At 37.4% G+C, this 23,556-nt stretch overlaps 3 protein-coding genes across 4 annotated transcripts; 2 read left to right on the forward strand and 1 right to left on the reverse strand.

Moving 5' to 3' along the window:
• Nucleotides 1-1,365: 1,365 nt before the first annotated feature.
• On the forward strand, nucleotides 1,366-2,117 carry atp5f1e (ATP synthase F1 subunit epsilon). Its single transcript, XM_053499292.1, has 3 exons — nucleotides 1,366-1,518; nucleotides 1,763-1,887; nucleotides 1,998-2,117. Exons 1-2 carry the CDS (start codon nucleotides 1,487-1,489, stop codon nucleotides 1,884-1,886), a joined length of 156 nt encoding a protein of 51 aa, XP_053355267.1. The 5' UTR covers nucleotides 1,366-1,486; the 3' UTR covers nucleotide 1,887; nucleotides 1,998-2,117.
• Nucleotides 2,118-6,592: 4,475 nt separating this feature from the next.
• On the forward strand, nucleotides 6,593-22,018 carry ergic3 (ERGIC and golgi 3). 2 transcript variants are annotated; one of them, XM_053498328.1, is made up of 14 exons: nucleotides 6,593-6,753; nucleotides 7,071-7,141; nucleotides 8,790-8,877; nucleotides 9,088-9,207; nucleotides 9,330-9,423; nucleotides 10,129-10,294; nucleotides 10,461-10,518; nucleotides 14,053-14,067; nucleotides 14,270-14,301; nucleotides 14,407-14,503; nucleotides 19,808-19,872; nucleotides 20,659-20,795; nucleotides 20,968-21,023; nucleotides 21,103-22,018. In XM_053498328.1, exons 1-14 carry the CDS (start codon nucleotides 6,666-6,668, stop codon nucleotides 21,180-21,182), a joined length of 1,167 nt encoding a protein of 388 aa, XP_053354303.1. In that variant the 5' UTR covers nucleotides 6,593-6,665; the 3' UTR covers nucleotides 21,183-22,018. The 2 variants fall into 2 exon arrangements, with proteins under 2 accessions (XP_053354303.1, XP_053354304.1); XM_053498329.1 differs by lacking the exon at nucleotides 14,053-14,067.
• romo1 (reactive oxygen species modulator 1) lies at nucleotides 18,036-19,711 on the reverse strand. Its single transcript, XM_053498330.1, has 3 exons — nucleotides 19,561-19,711; nucleotides 18,689-18,836; nucleotides 18,036-18,276 (listed from the first exon to the last, which is right to left on the reverse strand). The coding sequence occupies exons 2-3, from the start codon at nucleotides 18,817-18,819 to the stop codon at nucleotides 18,168-18,170; spliced, it is 240 nt and encodes a 79-aa protein (XP_053354305.1). The 5' UTR covers nucleotides 18,820-18,836; nucleotides 19,561-19,711; the 3' UTR covers nucleotides 18,036-18,167.
• Nucleotides 22,019-23,556: the final 1,538 nt, after the last annotated feature.

Below are 23,556 nucleotides of genomic sequence, written 5' to 3' on the forward strand. Positions count from 1 at the left end.
TAAATCATTTTTGTGACTTGGTGAAAAAATGAATCTTTTTTTGAGTCATTTAGTTTATTTCGTTCTTTTGATAAGAAATAAAATAAAATGTTGCATTTTAATAAAAAGACCCCCAATGCACCCAGCAGAAAATAAACGAATCACTTTCCGAGACTACTTGTTCTTCTGAGTCACATTAAAGATTAGTTTAAAAAGAACGAATCGTTCATGAACGACCCATCACTATGGTGTAGTGGTTAGCACTGTCGCATTGCACGTCCAGGGTCCGAGTTTGATTCCCGTCTTTGTGCGCATGGAGTTTGCATGTTCTCCCTGTGCTTGGTGGGTTTCCTCCTTGTACTCCGGTTCCCCCCACAGTCCAAAGATAGGGCTAAGGTAAGGCTAATTGGCGTTCCCAAATTGCCTGTAGTGTGTGAATGGGTGTGTGAGTGCAAATCCTGCAATGGATTTGCACTCTGTCCAGGGTGTACTCCCCCTCGTGCCCCAAGTCTTTTGGGAATACAGGATAAAGTGGTATAGATGTTCAGTGAGTGAGTTGAATTGAAACTACTAAAAAAAATGCTCAGTTGTACATAAAAATTTACATAGATTTTCTATGTATCAGCAGAACATTTCAAGTAAGAGTAGTAGACGCGCACTCACAAACACTTGACATGAGAATGCCATTCCACAGAGGGATCGCAACCTAAAACATTTCCAAGCAAAAATGCAAGCATCAATACCAAAAATAGAAGAAGTGGTGTTTTAAGATTTCAGTGAACAAAACGATTCATTTTTCAAAAGAGCGCAAACCAATATCTTTAAAACTGTATTAAAAAAAAAAAAACACAAGTAGAGAAAAGTCAGATTTATAGCACTGTTATTTGTTGAAAAATAGCTTAAAGATAAATGTAAAGTGTCAATAATATATTCAGATGTTTAGTTGAAAGAGATTGGCTGAGAGGTCAGCAATAATAATAAAAATATTGGCAACATTTTTGATACAGTATATGTAATCACCTATTCAGCATAAACAAAAGAGCTGAACACATAATTTATTGTTAAGGCAGCTGACAAATACTTAAACATAACAGGAATAAGGTGAAAATAAATAAATGAAACAAGAAAAAAAGCAATAGATTTTTTAATCTTATTACATCATTAAACAGAAACGAAGACAAAGACATTTTCACTAAAAATAACACAAATAAGGCAGCAATACTGTGATGAATGTGAAACCAGAAGATTTCTTTATGAAATACAAAGTAGACAGAATGTTTGTTCATCTATCTTTCTGTCTAACTAACCAGCTTCGATTCCACCGGTCCATACTCCTATCTAGTAGGTGGCGGTAAATGCACCTTCTAGCTGGCGTGCCCACCGCCATGAACCCTCACAAGAAGAAGACGACGACGTAGTCGCAGAAGAAGAGCTCGACATTTCCGGTGTGTGTCGGCCTTGTCCTTGGGTTATATCGTCGCTGGCGAGTTTCACCACACTAATAAAAATGGTTTCATACTGGCGGCAAGCTGGGCTCAGGTATGTAACCGGTAGCAAAAGCAACAGTATAACATTGATTTATGTTTGACAATGAAACCGTACTTGCCTTTGTTTAAAATTAAACGCATACATGGCTAACCGAACTGGCTAACTCAACGGAACAGCTAGTTAGCAGGTTTGATGTTATTTACCTAGATAACAAATGCTAGTTAAATTAATATATACCGTTAATTTATCGTGTATGTAACCAAGAATTGACGTTAATTTATTGGTGCCATTTCAGCTACATTAGGTACTCGGCGATCTGCGCCAGGGCCGTGCGCTCAGCGCTGAAACCTCAGCTCAGGACCGAAGCGATCAAAAACGCAGAGGCTAACGTGAAGGTCACTAAACTAAAGACGACCTAATGTGAGTGTGCACGCGCTTATACCAGTTCTAAAATGTGATGTGTATTATGTTGTTTGTCCCTGGTCGTTTTATCTGTTTTTCTTGTTTGTATTTTTTCTCTTTATCTGCAGGAGAAGAGACATAAGTCGGTTGTTTGAGAGACTGCTGATGGGGTTGTCTGTAGAAGACTTTAGTAAATGTACCAGTTGTATTCTGTTGATGATAATAAATTATGATTAATTTTGTCAATACTCCCCATGTATTGTTCTTGTTCAGCAGCAAACAACAATTGCCTGGTGAGAGTAACATCACCAGTACACTACACTGCACTAGCAGCCAGGTGCATGCAGCCTTTTTGCTTTCTTTCCTTATTATCATCTACATTTCATTTTCAAATATGGTAAGGTGCAGTTGAGTGACAGTGCAACAATTATTCACATGACTGTATAAATAGACAAGAAGTGTATGACCTCAGTAGATACTGTCCATAAATTAACATTTATTGCCTTTTTTTTAAGTAAAATGCATCTGCTTTTCATTAAAAATGCATCTGTTTGTTTTGGACTTGGCAAACTGTGCTAACATAGTCATTCAAAAAGAGGTATAGTATGTGGAGTCAAACCTGTCTTAATTTGCTTTTGTGTTTAGCCTGGTAGCAGTTTGAATTTATTATTATTATTTTTTTTAGGGATCTGACCATATAAAGATTATAAAGGTAATTCACAGATGCGTTGCCAATGTTGACACACACCTTTACAATACACTTATTACTTTCTGTCAAACAGACGATTTTTTTGTGTGCCAGCGGATAAAATAACAAATTTAAGAGAAATCTGATTAGATATTGATAATTTAGATAAAGATTTTTGACCTATCCAGTATTTGCTGTATTCAGGAGGACAGCTTGATTTAAAGCTACATACTTGTCGTGTTTAATCAAGGTTTCTGTTAAACAGAGTATAATATGATGTCAGACTAAACAAATGTGAAAAACTCAGTTTTGAGGGGAAAAAAGTGAGTCATATTCTCTTCAGGATAGGGGCCTTTTCCCATTTAACCTCACTGTCGCTTTTTTCTGTTACTTCTTCACTTAACCTCACCCCTTCCACATATTAGTTTGTTTTCAACTCCCATAATTACCATCTGCTATCGTTCAATTAATAGTTATATTAGATTGATGCTACTTTGCTTTTCATTGGTTTTAGATTAAGTTTTATCAGGAAAGTTAATTAGATTTTTAATGACTTTTAATGTAGTATTCATCTTTATTATTTGATTGTCAGCTACAATCAGCTATAAGTCTTTTTCTTTAGCAAAATAAGAGCTATTAATTAATTGTGCCATTTGTGATCCAATTAATTGGTTTTATTATTGATCATTTAAAATAGACAAAGTACTAAGTATACCAATGTAACTTGTAAAATTCCATTTATTAATTAACACACAAAATACCAGGAGGGAGGAGTAAGAACTGGTGTGTAAACATGAGAGGGGCTATCATCAAATGAGGTTGGGAACAATTTGCGAAGAATGCCAAGTACTCTTGTTGGCCCTTTGCTGACAATTAAAGAAGATATTGATTAATTTTTTTAAAGAAAAGATCATTTAGACCCTCCTGTTCCACTACAGTCTGGACTTTCTGATGATGACAATGGAGAATAGGAATCAGCAAGTGATCAGGGGTTGAAAAATGCAGAGACCTAGTCTTTCTAACTGTAGATATTGTGATATTGCAAATTATGAAAGTGAACAATAGTGGATAAAAAAAAGCTTGTACCCATAATCCTGAAAAGGTAATACCAAAAAAAAAAAACACACCCTATTGCATTTAACAACTGAGCACTAAATATTTTATTTTAAGATTTTTAACACAAAAAAAGTGTTTTCATTTAAGACCATGGGAAAACTTTTACTTTTTACATTTTTACTTTGGAGCTCATTTGCACGACTTTTCTCACGAGTTGCACCAATGACAGGTGAATAATCTATAGCTAATAAAATATTCTAAGAAAAATGAAAATTTCGGATTGTGCAATAACTTAATGGCTCTGTTTTACTGGTGGTTCAGGTTTTTTAATTGTTTGTTGCAAGTTTTTAGCTTGTATCAAAGTTTAAGTTTACTTTAGAGTGGGTTAGTGCGGACCAGGGCAGCATTATTTGTTGTATCACAAGGTCTGATACCTTAGGCAAAGACAGCAATCCTGAAACTCTGGTATTTAGAGCTCTCATAGTGGGGCAAAGTGGTGTCGACACGGCAATATATAAACTCAGCTAAAGCTAACACTGAGTCCACAAAAGCACCCATACTCTGCACTTCACATGTCTGCATATGAGAACCTGTATGGTAAATTGGACAGTAAGGAGGGAGAGGCAGAGAGAGAGAGAGCAATGGAAGGGATGTGCAGCAGGTTAGAGTGGATAAAGATAGGGATGGAAAAGTACTGACAGGTGCCAGGAGGGTTATGGGAAAATAGAGGGAGTATTTAGAAAAATGTATGAAATGTGGAAAATCAAAGAGAATGAAGAGTGGATGTGGGAAAATTAGTGGGAGTGAGGTGAGGAGGGCGCTGAAGAGGATGAGGAGTGGAAAGGTAGTTGGTCCTGATGACATACCTGTGGAGGTAGAGTTTCTGACTAGTCTGATTAACAAGAACTTGGAGAGTGAGAGGATCCCAGAGGGATGGAGGAGAAGTGTATTGGTGCCAATCTTTAAGAATAAGGGAGATGTGCTGGGCTGTGGCAATTACAGAGGCATAAAGCTAATGAGCCAGACAATGAAGCTGTGGGAAAGAATCGTGAAAGCTAGGTTAAGGGCAGAGGTTAGCATTTGTGAGCAGCAATATGTTTTCATGCCTAGAAAGAGTACAACAGATGCAATATTTGTTTTGAGGATGCTGATGGAGAAGTACAGAGAAGGTAATAAAGAGTTGCATTGTGTCTTTGTAGATTTAGAGAAAGCATATGACAGGGGGCCGAGAGAGTAGCTGTGGTGTTGTATGAGGAAGTCTGGAGTGGCAGTGAAGTATGTTAGAGTGGTGCAGGACATGTATGTGAGCTGTAAGACAGTTGTGAGCTGTGCTGTAGGTGTGACAGAACAGTTCATGGTGGAGGTGGGTCTGCATCAAGGATCAGCTCTAAGCCCCTTCTTGTTTGCTCTGGTGATGGACAGGATGAGAGATGAGGATAGACAGGAGTCTCCATGGACTATGATGTTTGCAGATGACATTGTGCTTTGTAGCAAGAGAAGGGAACAGGTGGAGGAAAATCTAGAGAGATGGAGGTATGTTCTGGAAAGCAGAGCAATGAAGGTTAGCCATAGAAAGACAATACATGTGTGTGAATTAAAAGGACCCAAGTAGAATGGTAAGGCTACAGGGAGCAGAGGTGAAGAAGATGCAGGACTTTAAGTACTTAGGGTCAACGGTTCAGAAGTACGGAGACTCCTGGAAAGGAGGTGAAGAGGCGGGTACAGGCAGGATAGAATGGGTGGAGAAAAGAGTCAGGTGTTGTGTGATAAAAAAAAATTTACCAAAAAAATGAAGCCAATGAATTCCCGGCCAGGCTTGATTGCCATCTCTGTGTGCATGGAGTTTGCATGTTCTCCCTGTGCTTGATGGGTTTCCTCCGGGTACTCTGGTTTCCCTCCACAGTCCAAAGATATGCAGGTTTGGCTAATTGCTGTTTCCAAATTGCCCAAAGTGTGTAAATCGGTGTTTGAGTGTTTGTGTGTGTGCCCTATGATGGATTGGCACCCAGTCCAATCCATCGCAACCTTGTGTACCTTGCCTCGTGCCCAAAGCCTCCTGGGATAGGCTCCAGGTCCCACGACCCTAAATAATGATTTAAGAGGGTAGATTGCAGCCCAGTGTCTCTATTCATCAGCCCTTGATTAAGTGATCATCAGTAGGTATACTATTTTAGGCAGCTTGTGGGTCTGGAGCATTTAGGTGCGTGTTAACACAATGCCAAGTGCAGCATAAGCAAGTGTCTTAGAGAAGCAATTGTTGCCGCACATTAATCTGAAAAGGGTTTTTACAATCAAAACAATTTGGAGTTCAATGTTATACAGTGGAAAAGATTCTCCTTTCTCTTCACACCAAAGAAATATGTGGCAGAGCGTCATTCCAGCCGCTGTACACCTGTGTATGCAAGGGAGTGACGAAGCAATGTGACGTCAGAATAAAAGCCTTTTATAGCTGACTCAACATAAAGATGCTGGAGCTCAGTTCTTTTGCTTGCATCTTCCACAGAAAATTGTTTGGATTATGGAAGTACGAGAATATAGACGTGTGGCATGAGATGATGTGAAGATTAGTGATTATGTGTCAGTGTGTTTGAGTTGGCAGCTCGACATCACTTACAAGCACATTTGGACCTTGCCAAGGTACAACTTCCAATTTGCTTTGGAAATAGAAATTCAAACTATGTCTTTTATTTTTTGACTAGATGAGCGTGGTCCGGTAATGTGTGATGTGAATATCTTGGAGTAACTAGGAATAAGGTAACACCTCTATTTCTCTAAAGTAACCCACTTTTTGCGTCTTTAACGCATTCAATCTAACCGCAGGCTCACACTGAAAAAAAAACATAGTACCGTCGCAGCTGCCCACCCCTGCTAAACTTGTCATTTATATACAGTACGCTCGTTTGCCAACGGAAATGACGCAGCCCGCTTGGTCATGTGACTTGTGCCGTCACGGTGAGAACCCTGTATTGTAAGATCACAGTATTCCACGTAACACCGGAAACGCGCCAGTGAACGAGAAAAGGCGGAAACGTCACTGCAATAGGAAGGGAAGATGGATGCATTAAATAAACTCAAACAATTCGATGCCTATCCAAAGACTTTAGAAGACTTTAGAATCAAAACATGCGGCGGAGCCACGGGTGGGTATTACCGAATCCTCATAACTGCAAACGCTGAATGGAAAATGGGAGAAAGATTTGTAGGTTTATATTATATCGCTAGGTTGGAGCTAGCTGTGTGTTGTTGCTGATTGTTTTGCACACCTCCTACAGGAGTCCGGAATTGCACAGTATCGTGAAACCTGGAAATACTTGGTCTGAAGGCGGTTATTTAAATTACTAACACTGAAGGTTAAAGTTTTTGGCTTACAAAGAAAGGAAGTGAACCTTTACACTAAAACCTAAAAGAAATGTGCAGGATTTTCTTATTCGTTATGTTTTTGTTGTTCATTTAACAGTTACGATAATCAGTGGGCTTATTATGCTGATTTTGTTTGTCTCGGAGTTGCAGTATTACCTTACCAAGGAGGTGAGTAAACACCACACACCAAAATACAAAGATTTATTTGTTAACTAGCTGAAGTACCCGTCGTTGACTGGGAAAGATTTTGTAGAAATAGTATCAAGCTAAAAAATAAGCTGATCAGCTTTTATGTAATCAGTGATATTATTATTTCAGGTTGAAGCCCATGTACATGTCTGTCTGTCTGTCTGCATGGCAGAACTCTCTCTAGGCAAATACCTACATACTACCTAAGTGTTATTAAAGTCTGTCCAGACAGTTTGCACAATGCTGTGACAAAATCTGGCTGGACAGACATAAGATCTTCGGAAACTGGTTTAGAATTCTCCAATGTATGAAACATATTACTAAAATGAAAGATATCAATAAAAAAAGCTAGTTCTGACCAATCTACTTTTATTTATGGAGACTTGTTTATTTATTGATGAACCATGTTAAAATTGCCATAAAAGTGTAAAAGTTACCATTGTCCTCAGTGCAGTGAATGTTGTAAATACGAATACATCTTTCAGCTTTCTCAACAAAACATTAAAATTACAGCAAAATGCTCTGCAATTACACAATGCCAGAGAGAGACAGGACAATGCATATTCAATTGACAGTACACTCTGCAATACCAAAAACAAGCCCATACACATGGGTCAGAACATTATAAAACTACTTTAGCCATTTTAAACTGTAGTCATGTAGAAGTACATAAAGCTGGATGTTTTGTAGCATATGGTCTGCCCGCTCAGAAATGTTGGTATTAAATTGTACTTTATATTGTTTCAAGGTGATAAAATCAGGGGCTCTTTTTTATATATATTTCTGACCTATTGAATATAGTTTCATGTACTGTACATAATTAAAACTTAAGTGTAACCTCAACTTAAATATACAAACATCATAGCACTGTTTCAAGTCAAGAAAATCCAGTCTGACAGCTCTAGTGTAGAAGCTGACACTCAAAATGTCTGTACCTGAATACTTTGGTATCTCCAGTTAAAAGTGGTAACTGGTAGCCAGGTAAACAGGCAGTGGTTGGGGGCTGTCCTTAGATATTTTGTATTGTAATTACCCCTTGTGGCTGGCAAAACTTTCCAGATGACATGCTAGGCTGTCCTGGTCATCTGCTTCATTGCCTTGTAGTGAAACAGGGGAGTGAAATTAAAGTGCAGTCACACTAGGGATTGACTAAGCAACAGATGCCCATTCATTTTTTTTCTGCTTTTTTTTGCACGACATGGAACTTCACTTTCAGCAACAACAGAAAGCAACATGTTGGTTAAAATTTTCTCAACTTTATTTGGCAAAAAAGGCACACTAAATGTTTTTTAACAATGGTTAAGTGTACAGAAAAGGATTGAGTACTGTTGTGAGTTCATTTGTATTGCACAGCAGTCATTTGCATCTACAGTAGTTGTATTGTCTGCAAAGTATAGGCGACACACAGAGATCACTATCCGTCACCTCCCTTTGCTACTGTTCATCATCATCAGTCTTTTCCTATATTCGCAACTAAAACAAAAAAACAGTGAATACAAACTAAGATTTTGTTTTGCGAGCAATAGTTTGTGCCTGTAATTGTTTATAAAAGTAATCAATATACTATTGTTTTAATTGCTATATATAACCTAAACATAGGACTTTTAGCCAAAATCTTTTATTACAGGTCCACCCTGAACTCTTTGTGGACACATCAAGAGGGGACAAGCTAAAGATTAACATTGACGTTATATTCCCACATATGCCATGTGCTTGTAAGTAAACATTTTTTTTACCTGTTTCCAAGGATAGCTTGTCTTCCTTGATATGGCTTCCCTTTTTAAGTGGAATATAAAGCAATGTAAAGTCTCAGTGTGACTGTATGCATGGGTATGTATCAGTTATGTGAAATGTAGATACAGTATGGCGTATGCATCAACTGGTACTTTCATAATTCAAAAATCTTTGTCAATCATGTTTCTCAGATCTGAGCATCGATGCCATGGATGTAGCAGGAGAACAGCAGCTGGATGTGGAGCACAACCTTTTTAAGCAGAGACTGGACAAAGATGGCAAACCGGTCACCAATGAAGCAGAGAAGCATGGTTGGTTTTCTCAATTTGACTAATGGATTTAATGTATTTAAGTATATGCATGTGAAATGGAGGTAACATAGTAAGCATTACTCATATGAAAGCAAAATGATATTGTCTCTGCATCTTTGCAGATTTGGGCAAAGAGGAGGGTGAGATTTTTGACCCTAGTAAGCTGGATCCAGATCGTTGTGAGAGCTGCTATGGAGCAGAGACTGATACTTTGAAGTGAGTTTTTTCTTCTCTGAGCTGGGGTCTGTTCTTTATACTGTATATTGATTGCAGTGTTTACTTAATCTGGTCATTAATGATTTTACATAAGTATAGATTTGTATGCCTTTATTGCTGGTTCTGTATGTGTCTGTACGATCCATCCTGCTCTGGAACAGGCCTGTTATGAAATACTAAACTACATATGCATTACAATACACAGTAATTAAAATGATCTGGAAAAAAATCTAAAGGAAAAAAATTAAGTATAGGTTTAGGTTGTTAATGGGGTTTGCCTCAATTAAGGGCCCATTGGTATTTATTTTTCAGTTTTGGTGCAATTTGGATTTTTGGTTGGAGGTGACAAAATTTATTTTGGGGACATTAAACACCATAAGTGTATTTATTTTGTTTTGGATTTGATATATTTATATTACTATTTAGGACTATATTGATTTTAAAAAGATTTATATATCCTGTTTAGCATCAGTCACCACAGAGTTCCAAACTGCCCCTGCAAGCAGCATCAGCACAAAAGCTGTGTTTTGGGAGCCTCATGAAATGTTTTTTTCTGGCTGAGGTGAAAACAGCACAGTACCATCTGCAGGGCGAGACATGTAAAGCATGTCTCATCTGTATTATTGCTGTACTATTTGTAGACGCTCTGGGCATTGGTAGGCTTTTTTACTATTTTATTTTAAAAAAATTCATACTAACCTTTAGGTGCTGTAACACATGTGATGATGTGCGCGAGGCATACCGTCGCCGTGGCTGGGCTTTCAAAACACCTGACACCATTGAGCAGTGCAAGAGAGAGGGCTTCAGTCAGAAGATGCAAGAACAAAAGAATGAAGGTTGCCAGGTCTATGGCTTCCTTGAGGTCAATAAGGTAGCAAGCCTGCACTGTATGTTCATGATATTTCATCACAAGTCCCATTTCCTTTTCAGACCAGCGGTCTGTTTTTAACATACTGTTCATGCTAGGGCTATATTAAATGGATTTCTTGAAGGTTGCCTTAGAAAAATGTTATGAATAAATATATTTTTTGCTGTAGGTGGCTGGTAACTTCCACTTTGCCCCTGGAAAGAGTTTTCAGCAGTCTCATGTTCATGGTAAGTTTTGATGCCAGTTTACTTTGATAACTCACATTCTTCAAATGCCGGATTGTGATGCTTTCACACATGGAGCTCCGTAAAGGTTGTTGGTGATGTCTCCAACTGTTTTTTCTTTTCTTTTTAAAGCTCAGAGTGTTTTAGTTATCAGCTGCTGTTTTAATTTCTTTTTCTGGACATTCCAAGTAATTTTGTTTACAATGCCCAATGGATGTATCAATGATACTGATGCTGAATGCTATTCTCAGCTTCAAAATAGCTTACTTTTTTGCTTTTTTACAACAAATGCTGTCTTTAAATGTTCATTTGGAACAATTTGGGGCACCTGTCCAATACCTGTTTCTTTATTATAGATCACTTGAAAAATGGGTTGGTGCAAACAAAATGTGTAATTTGTATAATACCACTGCTTTAAATACAGTGGAACCTTGGATTGCGAGTAACTTTTTCCAGACGACCAAAATTTTAAAAATAAATTTTAACTTAGTAAACTTAGTGATGTTTCGATATATGAGTAGTACGCATGCACTTTGTCTGCTGAGCATCACGTGATCACAACTGAGCCAATGGTTCCTCTCTCTCTTACTTGGGATTGTGGATAATCTTTACCCATGCTCAGTCTTACTGCGCATGCATCACTTGTATAGTCAACATCCATGCATGTACTATTTACTATAACATTGTGACCACGTGTGTGCACGTGTAAAGCATTTTTTATTATTTCGTGTAGTCTGTTTGTTAGGAACTGTACTGCAACAGCAGCCCCCAAGAAGGAAAAATAAGTAAAAAAAGCTGTTGCACTGTGGGACGTTTAACGACAATGCAACATCACATTTCCACGAAATCCTCAAAAGTAGGCAAAAGCAAGTGTCATTAAAGTTCCACCAGAGCAGCGATTCTGTTAGAAAGTGTGTGTGTGTGTGTGTGTGTGTGTGTGTGTGTGTGTGCACGCGACAGGAGAGGAGAGGAGGAGGCACTCTCCTCCTCTCCTCTCTCGTCTTACGTCTGCCACGATTCTTTTTAAAGGTAAAATGCAGGTTAATTTATTTTTACTTTATATTTTGTATTAATTATTAATTTTTTTAAATAAATATGAATATTTATAGGTTGTGGAACGAATCATTTTAGTTTCCATTATTTCTTATGGGGAAATATTTACTTTGTTATACAAGCTCGCTTGGAACGAATTATGCTCGCATAATCCAAGGTTCAACTGTATCAGCAAATGAAAGCTGAAATTCTAAACTATTGTTTCATTGTTATGTTTCTCTCAACTATAAATCGCTTCAATGTATAGAAAAACAAAGAATTGTTGCATTTAAGGGAACTATATGTACTGGCAATAGTTCTTAAAAATAGGCCCAATATGTGCTGAAACAGGAGAGAAATTGGTTTATTGACCTTAAACTATATGTAATATTGCCATATATTTCATGTAAACATAAACAGTTAACTAAACTTATTCCCAAGGTTTGTATAAAAATGTCCTTCTGCATCTGGATACTGTGCCAATGAACTTGGCATTTAATTTACATTTAAAACCATATCTGTACAGCTGAAAATATACAGTGGCTTGCAAAAGTATTCGGCCCCTTGAACTTTTCCACATTTTGTCACATTACACCCACAAACATGGAATTCCACGTGAAAGACCAATACAAAGTGGTGTACACTTGAGAAGTGAAATGAAAACCATACATGGTTCCAAACATTTTTTTTTTTACAAATAAGTAACTGCAAAGTGGGGTGTACGTAATTATTCAGCCCCCTTTGGTCTGAGTGCAGTCAGTTGCCCATAGACATTGCCTGATGAGTGCTAATGACTAAACCGAGTGCACCTGTGTGTAATCTAATGTCAGTACAAATACAGCTGCTCTTTGATGGCATCAGAGGTTGTCTAAGAGAATATTGGGAGCAACAACACCATGAAGTCCAAAGAACACACCAGACAGGCCAGGGATAAAGTTATTGAGAAATTTAAAGCAGGCTTAGGCTACAAAAAGATTTCCAAAGCCTTGAACACCCCACAGAGCACTGTTCAAGCGATCATTCAGAAATAGAAGGAGTATGGCACAACTGTAATCCTACCAAGACAAGGCCGTACACCTAAACTCACAGGCCAAACAAGAAGAGCGCTGATCAGGAATGCAGCCAAGAGGCCCATGGTGACTCTGGACGAGCTGCAGAGATCTACAGCTCAGGTGGGGGAATCTGTCCATAGGACAACTATTAGTCGTGCACTGCACAAAGTTGGCTTTTATGGAAGAGTGGCAAGAAGAAAGCCATTGTTATCAAAAAAAACCATAAGAAGTCCCGTTTGCAGTTTGCCACAAGCCATGTGGGAGACACAGCAAACATGTGGAAGAAGGTGCTCTGATCAGACGAGACCAAAATGGAACTTTTTGGCCAAAATGCAAAACGCTATGTGTGGCGGAAAACTAACACTGGAAATCACTCTGAACACACCATCCCCACTGTCAAATATGGTGGTGGCAGCATCATGCTTTGGGGGTGCTTTTATCCAGCAGGAACAGGGAAGCTGGTCAGAGATGATGGGAAGGTGGATGGAGCCAAATACAGGGCAATCTTGGAAGAAAACCTCTTGGAGTCTGCAAAAGACTTGAGACTGAGGCAGAGGTTCACCTTCCAGCAGGACAACGACCCTAAACATAAAGCCAGGGCAACAATGGAATGGTTTAAAACAAAACATAACCATGTGTTAGAATGACCCAGTCAAAGTCCAGATCTAAATCCAATCGAAAATCTGTGGCAAGATCTGAAAACTGCTGTTCACAAACACTGTCCATCTAATCTGACTGAGCTAGAGATGTTTTGCAAAGAAGAATGGGCAAGGATTTCAGTCTCTAGATGTGCAAAGCTGGTAGAGACATACCCTAAAAGACTGGCAGCTGTAATTGCAAAAGGTGGTTCTGCAAAGTATTGACTCAGGGGGCTGAATAATTACACACACCCCACTTTTCAGTTATTTATTTGTAAATAAATGTTTGGAATCATGTATGATTTTCGTTCCACTTCTCACGTGTACACCACTTTGTATTGGCCTTTCATGTGGAATTCCAATAAAATTGATTCATGTTTGTGGCTGTAATGTGACAAAATGTGGAAAGGTTCAAGGGGGCCGAATACTTTTGCAAGTATTTATGAAAATTAAAGCTTGGTCAGTTCAATATGCCAGAAGTAAAATCTGTTGAGAGGGACCAAATTAAAATTACATGCCATGTGGGAAAATCTTTTTCTATATTAACTTTTGTTGTCTTAAAACAGGGGGGCAGTGATACATTGGCTTTTAAGCAAACATTTATTTATGGACTTTAATATATTTAAATTTTAATCTACACCAGTGGTTTCTCATTTTTTTTTCTTCTGAATTTTTAACAGTGCATTAGATACAGATTTAGGAACAGTCAGTATAGGTTTATTTTTTATGGGTTTATGGAACCAGGTATATCCTCTTGGACACTTGTTTTCCAAAGGAAAAAACATTACTGTGACTCCTTTCTCTTCTTTCTGCAGTTCATGCTGTGGAAAGTAAGTCAATCTTTTACTTACATGGATTTATAGTCCCCTACATACTTTCATATTTTATACATAAAAGCCATTGATTTCTCACTGTTTATTATCCTTTGCTTCCATTCCAGAATTGACTTTGTTGACTAATCAGAATCAAGGAGTTACTTTGCACAACCAAACAGCTTATAACATGTTTGCCAAAACTTTTTTTCCTCCTCAGTTCATGATTTGCAGAGTTATGGACTAGATAATGTAAGCCTTGCTTCTTGTTTAATTTATTCTTTAAGGTCAGATACCTTACATTTTTAAAATGTATACCATTGGTATAAACTAATTTAATTTATTAAATATCCATAGATCAACATGACCCATTTGATTAAACATCTCTCATTTGGAAAAGATTATCCGGGAATTGTCAACCCATTAGATGGAACTAATGTGGCAGCAGCACAAGGTATGTGTTTGTTTGTTTGTTGTTTTACATGTATAATTTAAGGCGGATGTAGCCTAAAGACAATGTAGAGAGAAAATAAAGGTGGGTATCTTAATTGCGGGTTTATTTACGCAGCTATTGAATTCGGAGATGCGAATATAAATCTAACTTTACCGCCGTCACAAACTGGGTCAGTAGGGTACTGAATGTAGTGAGCATAATAACGTCAATGGATACATTTGTTACGTGGACCACAAAAAAAGTAGGCGATTCAGCACTATCAAGATAATCAACCAAAAAGCCAGCCGAAAGAAAAACATGATGAAGCCTACTGTATGTTGCGCTTGGATTCATGGTGGGGGCAAAGGAGAGACCCATGTGTGTTTTGTGTCTTAAACCGCAGACAGCACGAGACCCAACAAAGTTGGAAGACACTTAGAGACAACACACCCCGATCATGTTAATAAGCCACTTGACTTCTTTGAAAGAAAGCTCGAGATAAGTGACAAAGTAAGCTTTGTTATAACAATTGCACATGTATTTTATCTGTTTTGAACTTGGTGTTATTGGATCTTATTGGTTTAGAAATTGATATTTCAATAAATAGTAAACTTGGCTGATTTCGTTATCATTTTGTTGAAAAGTGGGGCTTAAAATTTGCCCACCCCCTTAAGTGGGGAATGACTGGTGGCTTAGTGGTAGGTGTTTCGCCTGCCATGCGGAAGGCCCGGGTTCGATTTTCAGCAAGGGCCAAAACCCCCGTCACTGGACGCACTATTCGCTGTATCAATAGATCACAGGAAGGCAATGACATCATAGTCACTAAAAATAATAATCCTAAGAAGAACAACAGGGCCCTCACACGCTATGGCATCTGCACAATTAGATATCAACACTGTCATAGGCCCTAATAACAAAACTTTTTACAATATTTAAGTGTAAAAGCTAAACAGTTTGTAAACCTTCAAAATCAATCAATCAAGTTGAGAAAGAAAAACTATAATGTATTACACCCAATAAAAAATGTATGCCTTTAAAATGCTATTTATAATTTTACCAAGCATTAATGGTTAGTTTCATAAAGTCTAGATAAACTAAAATAAAAGGGACATTTCAAATGCCAAACTCACATGTATCAGTTCACAGTTTATATAACCACACTATGTTGACAGTGAATATCAATTAAGGTCCATAAATTTGGAACCATATTAAGGTATTTGGCCTTTGTGCACCATTTGAAATTTAACACAATGTGAGCAAAGTCACATAGTTCTGTTTTAATTCAAGGGGTTTGACAAAAGTGTGGCATTGATTAGTCAGGAATTGCAGCCATTTTCATATACACACCCTCATTTTGGGTAAAGACCACAGAAGACAACTCAAGTGGATAACTGCAAAATCCTATACACTCTGAGAAATAACACTTTTACAATATCTAGCCAAGATCACTCTTGCTAGGATGTACAGTAGGTGTGCCATTATCTACAGTCAAGGGACGGCTTTATGAAGTAAATACAGACGCTTCACAAAAAGGTGCAAACCACTGATAACAAACAAGAAAAGAAAGGCGAGATTAGACTGACCTGGCTGCTATTAAAAGTTGCAGGATGAATTCTGTACATGCATTTTGAAAAGTGTACACAGCATAGGGGGCTATACTCTCTGCTCAGATTTAGCCAAATGCTGCAGAACTCATATGAACTCGTATTGCAGGTGGGAAATGAACCTAAACATACAGTGAAGGCTACCCAAGGCAAAGATATGAGATTTTTCTTCACTTGCCAAGTCAGTCACCTGATCTTAACCCATTACACCATCCTTTTCACTTACTGAAGAAAAGACTGAAGGGACAAACACCCACATACAAGCATAAGCTGAAGGCAGCTACAAGAAAAGTCTGGCAAAGAATCTTGATAGAAGAATTTCAGCATTTGGTCATGCCCATGGGTTCCAGACTTCAGTCATTGATTTCAAAGGATTTTTATCCAAGTATTAAAGGCAATCTTTAGCTTTGCAATTATGTTAATTTGTTCCATTATTTATAAGCCAAAAAATGTGTGTGTTTATGAAGGAGGTTGTCATTTCTGGATGGTTAACCTCAAACTTAATTCAAGGGGTCAATAAAAGTGTTTATTTTAAAATTATTAGTTTCTTAAAATCATGAATCCTGGTAGTATATAAATTGTACATGTATATCCACATTCAAAGCTAAAAGATCATAACAGCTGGTTCTTAAAGGTTTATGAAGGTGTGATGATACATAACATCTTTCTCATAATTACTTTTTCTAAATAATGATATAAAAATTATAATTGATTCTTGAAAATTTTGTCCTGGAGAAGTTATGAAGTCCTCATGGATATTAATTGATCAAAAACTGTATGAACCCTACTGTATCTTAATTTCAAACACACCAGCACCTTACTAGATAGGTGTGATTGGTAGATCCTCAATAGGTAGCAGCATCCTACATCAGTTCATCTTGTAGGATGAATTTATAGAACACCTGATGAAGATTTTGTCCCACTATGCCGCCTGACCTGATTGGTCAAATGGAGTCGTGTGATTATTGTTGCTGTGTCTGATTGGTATAACAGTCATGCGGTAGATCCACTGGCTGCATTTTTACAATAAATGGTTAGAAAAGTAACGAGTGTAGCTGAATGTATTGCGTTTCTTCTTCACAAATCTACTCAAGTAAAAGGAAAAAGTATGGTATACTAAAACTACTTATAGAAGTACATTTTTCCAAAACGTTACAAGTAAATGTAACAGTAAATATAACTCGTTACTACCCACCTCTGGACAAGAGGTCTGGGTTCAACTAATGTTTAGGGTATTTGATGATTATTTTGAATGTGAATCTAAAAAGTTAGAGAGACTGAATGGATCTGTTGAAATTGATTAAGCATGAATGTCATTTAAAATCGCAAATATTTATTGTGAAACTCAGTTTTACTGAGTAAATGCCCAAATCAAATTTATTGCCTTTAAAACCAAAATAAATGATCTAGTAAAGTTTATTGCATTTAAGTTTTGTCAATAGTCAACATGTTGGCCAGAATGGCAAAATCACTGTCTGTGCACATCTAAGTCTCCAACATTTTTCTAATAAAAGCATTACTTTTAAACATCAATGAACCACCAATCTGAGAAGGGAGAACATCCCTAAACACAGCACTACAATTCTTGTTTGTTTTATTTCAAGTATATAACGAGAGGTGTAGATGAGCTCAAACTTATGAGCTTATTATTTTTGTTTGTTTGGCAGTCTTTTTTAAAGTAACAAATTACTTTATACCCTTTAAATCAGAAATATTTTAAGCTGTTATGATGAATTTTAAATTTACACAATCCTGCCACTTTTCTGTAGCACTATGAGGACTACCAGTTTGATCTTAACTTGCATATGTTATAGTAAAATGTTACTTGTAGTATAAACTTAAGATAGCATCTCTCCTTCATTAACTCTTATCACTCCAAATGTAGCAACTGCAGTGGCTACAACGTGGTACTAACTATAAGGCATAAGATTTCAATTATCACAACAAGGGCAAATTCCAAAGTTGTGTATTTTACATCTTTATGTCTACTTTTTTATTGTTTAAATTACAATTTTATTAGCACATTTAAATTGTGTGTCATTGTACGAAAAGAATTGAGTCAAGTGAAGTGAACAGTGCAGTCAGCACCGAATGCCCATGCCAATGGCCATGAAGGTCCCAAATGTACCCCCACTTTGCATCATGGTCTTTCCCACTCCACTCATCAGCTCTCGTCCCCTCATTCCAATTCTGTATAGAAACAGGAGTAAAGGAAATTAGCACACTACAGAAAGATAGAAAGGATGCTACATGGTATACAGGTGATATTAAACCAAATGATAACATTAATATCTGTCTAATAATAGCATAATTTTAAATATTTTTTTTCTAGTAATTTTTTCTCCCAAAGTTCTCATTGCTAGTACCCACCCTTCCACTTGAGTCTCCCTTACTATTCAACTGTTACCAACCAGGGAAGAGTAAGCCTTCATTAAGGTTCTCTCACATGTTTTCTCAGCAAAATGAACAATTAATCTAGGTGTCATGCACTATGGTATGACAACAAGTGTTACACCTATGTTACAGACTTATCATTTTGTTCTTTCCTCGGTTCATTAAAAGCTACCCTATTTAAACTTTTTTTGCAAGGTAGAGATCTCACCGTAGGCAGGAGAATGTTCCAAACATGGCACCAGCAGCCATTCCAACTGCAAAGCCCATCATGAAGCCCATCTTGACTCTGTCAAAACAGCTTGGCTGTGCCTGTCCATATGGTCCTACAGCTACAGGCATTTGTACTCTGGGCCAGTCTAGATAAAAACATGCACACAGGGGTCATAGGTAGATAAAAATCTAAGTCACTCTGCATAAAGGTATCTGACAAATGCCTTAAATATTTAGCCATATCCTTACACTGTTTGCTAGTAACATAATGAAATGCATTATGCCTATTAGTTTGGTCATGGTGAAATAGGGACTGGGATGATAGTGCAAAATAATATATGATTACTAAAATTAGAAATAGCTGTAACTTCAGTATTACCTTTGTACAAGTTATTTTCGTGTATATCTAGGCTTTAGGACTTGATACAGGCTTATCATACTATGTTAATGTTTTAGCTGTAAGAACTGAGGCATATTTCTAATTAGAAACGTGCTATAGCAGGTTCACAAAAGAACGAAATTACGAGGTGCTTACGAATATATTAACAAACCTTAATATTAAATTGTCTTGTATGTATCTTTATCAATCCTCCCATACTTCGCAATAAAGTGGTTCCATTATATTTACTTGAATCTTAAAGTAATAAGCAATGTTAAATAATATTGGTGGATACCGTTAGTTGGTTGCTATTCAGGCAACTAAGAAGCCTTTGTTGGTTCTAAACAACTTTAAGCTGCTAATCAGTTTTGCTGGTAACTGTGTAGTGCAGCTAGCACGTATGCTAATGTCACATAGGTCTAGCTTTGAAAATATGAAAGCTAACTTTACTTTAGAAACCTTACTTTGTAGAAAATCAGAATAAGTCATACCTGTGGCAAATAAATGACTGATTATCTCAAATGAGCTTTTAAAATCCGTAGATTCGATGTTCGCCGTGTGTACAACTACTAGCTGTGTGTTGTCAGTGTGTCCCTTTTAGGAGGAATTACGTAACAGGAAACTACGTAACAGGAAGAGAACGTAACTCCTTGTCGCCTCCTAGAGGCAGTGCTTAGACTGCGCTTAGTTATTCTAAACATTTTCGATTCTTTTTTTCTTCTTCTTTCTTATTTCCAGCCTCCATGATGTACCAGTACTTCGTGAAAATAGTTCCAACTATTTACGTTAAAGGCGACGGGGAGGTGAGTTTCCTACAAATAAAACGAACCTAAATATTTAGGTAAATATTTGTGAGATACATGAGACCGTACTTTCGATGCTGTTCTCCAAAATCCTGTATTGTTTGTGGAGTGTGTTCTGGTCAACTGTTCCTCTCTGCTGCAAGAGGAGTTAGTTCTAATGTTGTTTAGTGGCTGGCAAAAAAGAATAGAAAAACATGACTATAATTGAATTAGAAATAAGTGAACAAGGGAGTGTTTTTAAAAAATAATTACCAAATGTTTAAAATACTGACTTTTTCAAGGCAGAAAGTGCTGCTTTCAATACACATAGCAGTCTGTATGTAAGGGGATGCCTTAATGAATTTTCACAAGAAGCACTTATATGTTTTTATACTGTTCACTCTTAATACCGTTTCATGGAGAATTTAAACCAGCACCATTAAGCTGTGAGGAGACAACACTACCTGCTGTGCTGTTATACTGTTTTTACTATTGTTGTTATGATCTAAGCAAACTTTTTTTGTGTCATTTGGAAGTGATGGTTGAAAACAGCATAACAACAAAATATAGTAATAAAAAGGGTAAAGAAATGGCATATTTGAAATGCTGGAAAACAACATGGGTTTGATTGATTTTAATGAATGGAGTAGTTTGTTGAAATAATAATATTATTTACCAAAAATTCCATTGTAGATATTCTTGAATAAAAAGAGACAACATGGATGTTACCAAGGAAATTGTAGGTCAGTAGTTTGTACAGACGATTGATTGTATATCTCAAAGTTTCTTTTTGTTTGTTTGTTTAAGGTGGTGAAAACAAACCAATTTTCAGTGACCAGACATGAAAAAATTGCCAATGGACTAATTGGAGATCAGGGTCTGCCTGGTGTATTTGTGCTGTATGAGCTCTCACCCATGATGGTCAAATTCACAGAAAAACAGCGGTATGTTTTCAAAGGTCTAAAAATGTATTTGTGCACATTTCATATTTCTCATTATCACTGAAATTTAGATTAGTCACCTGAAAAGAGGAAACAATGCATACTGGTGTTAATATGTACGTATACATAAGCATATACAAAGAAGCATTCTGACTGTTTGTTTTTCTTTCTCCAGGTCATTTACTCACTTTCTAACAGGAGTATGCGCTATTATAGGTGGAGTTTTCACAGGTAGGTGAAGTATGACAGTTTGTATCTAACATTTAAGCAGTAAATGTAAAACCTGATAATTCCTATTCTTCTTTTATAGTTGCTGGACTCATTGATTCTTTAATATACCACTCAGCAAAGGCCATACAGAAGAAGATTGAGTTGGGAAAAGCATCCTAGTTGTGTATCTGACCCTACCATAAACTATTGTGTGGCACCTGTGAAAGATGCAATGTTCTGTCTGTGTCTGTGTCTGTGTGTCTGTGTTTGTGTATTTGGCCAAGATGAACACTTTCTTGACATGTGGCCTGGAAACCTCCCCAAGGCTTTAACGAAGAAACCAACTAACTGGATTTGAAAAGTAACCAAACACCTCAGATGATGTTCAGACACAAATTGTACATTTAATTTAATGATTAATGATTTAATTTACTACACAATCCACAACGCATTCCTGTCCTGTGCTCTAACCACCCCAACTGTATGCTCTGTAGTTACTAGCTGAGCTACTGTATAGCTCACGACAATATAATTGGATTTCTTTCTAGAACTTTGAATGAAACTTTTTATCTTTAGTACACCACTACATAAGATTCACTACATAAGGTGAATGGGGTAAGGCTCCAGCAAAGCTTTCACTGTCATCTCTCATACTTGAGATTACTGAAAGATTTTTTTCCCCATAAAACAGCACTAAGACTGTACTAACAATGCAAGAAAGTCCTCCAGTGATGTTAGCATGATAGTCAACTGAAAGCATAAAAAATTGACACCAGAATCACAAAGCATATAACAAGTATTTCAATGCAAACATATTTAACACATTTTGGGGAAGGTGTTTTATGTACTGAAATTTCAGAACTAGCTCAAGGAACTGTTGTGGTTTGAGGTGCAAAAGATCATGTGGATTCATTTGGATTGACATTTATTTTAAAATGTCAATTTTTACAAAAATAAGTTGATGGTAGAGTTTTGTGATAACTAAATCAAATTCTTAAATAAAAATATCAAATCCATGTTTTGACTGTTTTGAGGCTTTCCTGTTACATGGTCAGAATTCTTTTAAAACTGTTAGTTTCAGCAGTCAGCATTAGAAAAACTTATGCAATTCAGTCCTAATTTTAAGGTAAAACCAGACCTTCCTTAGTTCTGAGGCAATGTGTTCCACTCTTTCACAAGTGCAAGTACGCATTTCTGCCAGGTCACATGGGGGTGGGGTACGATCATTCAGTCTCTGCCTCAACTGATCCCAGACATGCTCTATGGGGTTCAGGTCAGGGGACATTGATGGCCATACCATATGAGGCACTCCAACTTCCTGAAGTCGAGCTGTGACGATTTAGCCACGATGTGGTGGAGCATTATCATCCATGAACAGAAAGTTGGGGGTGTGCTGGCGGAATTAGGGGATGATGATGGGTTCTATGATGGGTTCTATGATGTCTTTGAGGTAAGAACGTGCAGTGACTAAGCCATGTACAATAACCAAATCTGTTTTGCGCTGACTGGTGAGGCCTGCCCAGACTGTTGCACCTCCTCAACCAAAGTAAATCCTGGGGACCATGTTGACCTCAACGTATCGCTCACCTCGCAGGTCTTGTTGTCGGTGGAGTCAACTGCAACAGTCGTCTGGCATTCAAGCCAAAGCGGTGGAGTCGGTTGCGAATGGTTTGTCTGGAAACTATAGTACCCCTCGCATCTCGTAAACAGGCCTGCAGCTGTGTGGCAGTTGCTTAATGATGTTCGAGTGCATAGGTCCTTAGGTACTGGTCATTGTTGCGGTCTGTCACTTGTGAGGCTCCACTCCTGGGTCTGTCATGAACTCTGCCAGTAGTTCTGTGTCTTGAAGCAAGTCTGCTGATGACACTTTGAGACACACCAAGTTCACGAGCAACATCTGACTGCCTGCCACCGACCCGAAGGCGCGCCATGGCCAGGTGGCGCTGCTCATCCTTTAAGTTCATGGCATCTAGTGTAGTGTATAAATGACTTGATTAACAATTACAAACATTTAATGTGAAAAGTTATGGAGTATATTAAGTTACATCATGTTTGATAAAATATTGCTGACTTTATTAAATACTTGAGGTTTGTTATTTAGCATTAATCATTCATATTCTAAACTACTGTTATAAGATTTAAGGGTCAGTGTACCCAATATTCTTTTATTTAAAAAAAGGTAGTAAATTAAAATGATTTAAATAGTTTTTTGCCCCTTTCTCATCAAATTAATGTTTGTTCTTTTTAATGTTTCATAGTGAACTAGCAGAAACCAGGTATTATCATCCATAATGATAATATTGGCATTCCCAAATTGTCTGTAATTTGTGAATGAGCATGTGAGTGTGTACACGTGTGTACCCTGTATGCAGGTTAAAGCCCTATTGTTTTTATATATATTTTTATCTGGATTTGTTATTCCTATCTAGAGCAACTCTAGAGGAAAACTGCTTGTGCTAATCCACCTAAAGGTCCTCATCATATAGATTTCATTATTCCCAGTAAAATCTAGGTAAACACTGTGTTTGTTCACAACAATTGCGAAGAAGAAAAC

This window comes from Clarias gariepinus, chromosome 6 (assembly GCF_024256425.1).
Source record: "Clarias gariepinus isolate MV-2021 ecotype Netherlands chromosome 6, CGAR_prim_01v2, whole genome shotgun sequence".
Taxonomy (NCBI): domain Eukaryota; kingdom Metazoa; phylum Chordata; class Actinopteri; order Siluriformes; family Clariidae; genus Clarias; species Clarias gariepinus.

Excerpts from the sequence above, each read along its gene's own strand:
- atp5f1e (XM_053499292.1), top strand. The coding sequence starts at position 1,487 with ATGGTTTCATACTGGCGGCAAGCTGGGCTCAG. Across the intron at positions 1,519-1,762 it reads TGGCGGCAAGCTGGGCTCAG|CTACATTAGGTACTCGGCGA; the intron begins GTATGTAACCGG and ends GTGCCATTTCAG.
- ergic3 (XM_053498328.1), top strand. The coding sequence starts at position 6,666 with ATGGATGCATTAAATAAACTCAAACAATTCGATGCCTATCCAAAGACT. Across the intron at positions 20,796-20,967 it reads AAATTCACAGAAAAACAGCG|GTCATTTACTCACTTTCTAA; the intron begins GTATGTTTTCAA and ends TTCTTTCTCCAG. Across the intron at positions 21,024-21,102 it reads TATAGGTGGAGTTTTCACAG|TTGCTGGACTCATTGATTCT; the intron begins GTAGGTGAAGTA and ends CTTCTTTTATAG.
- romo1 (XM_053498330.1), bottom strand. The coding sequence starts at position 18,819 with ATGCCTGTAGCTGTAGGACCATATGGACAGGCACAGCCAAGCTGTTTT. Across the intron at positions 18,277-18,688 it reads GGAACATTCTCCTGCCTACG|AATTGGAATGAGGGGACGAG; the intron begins GTGAGATCTCTA and ends GTTTCTATACAG.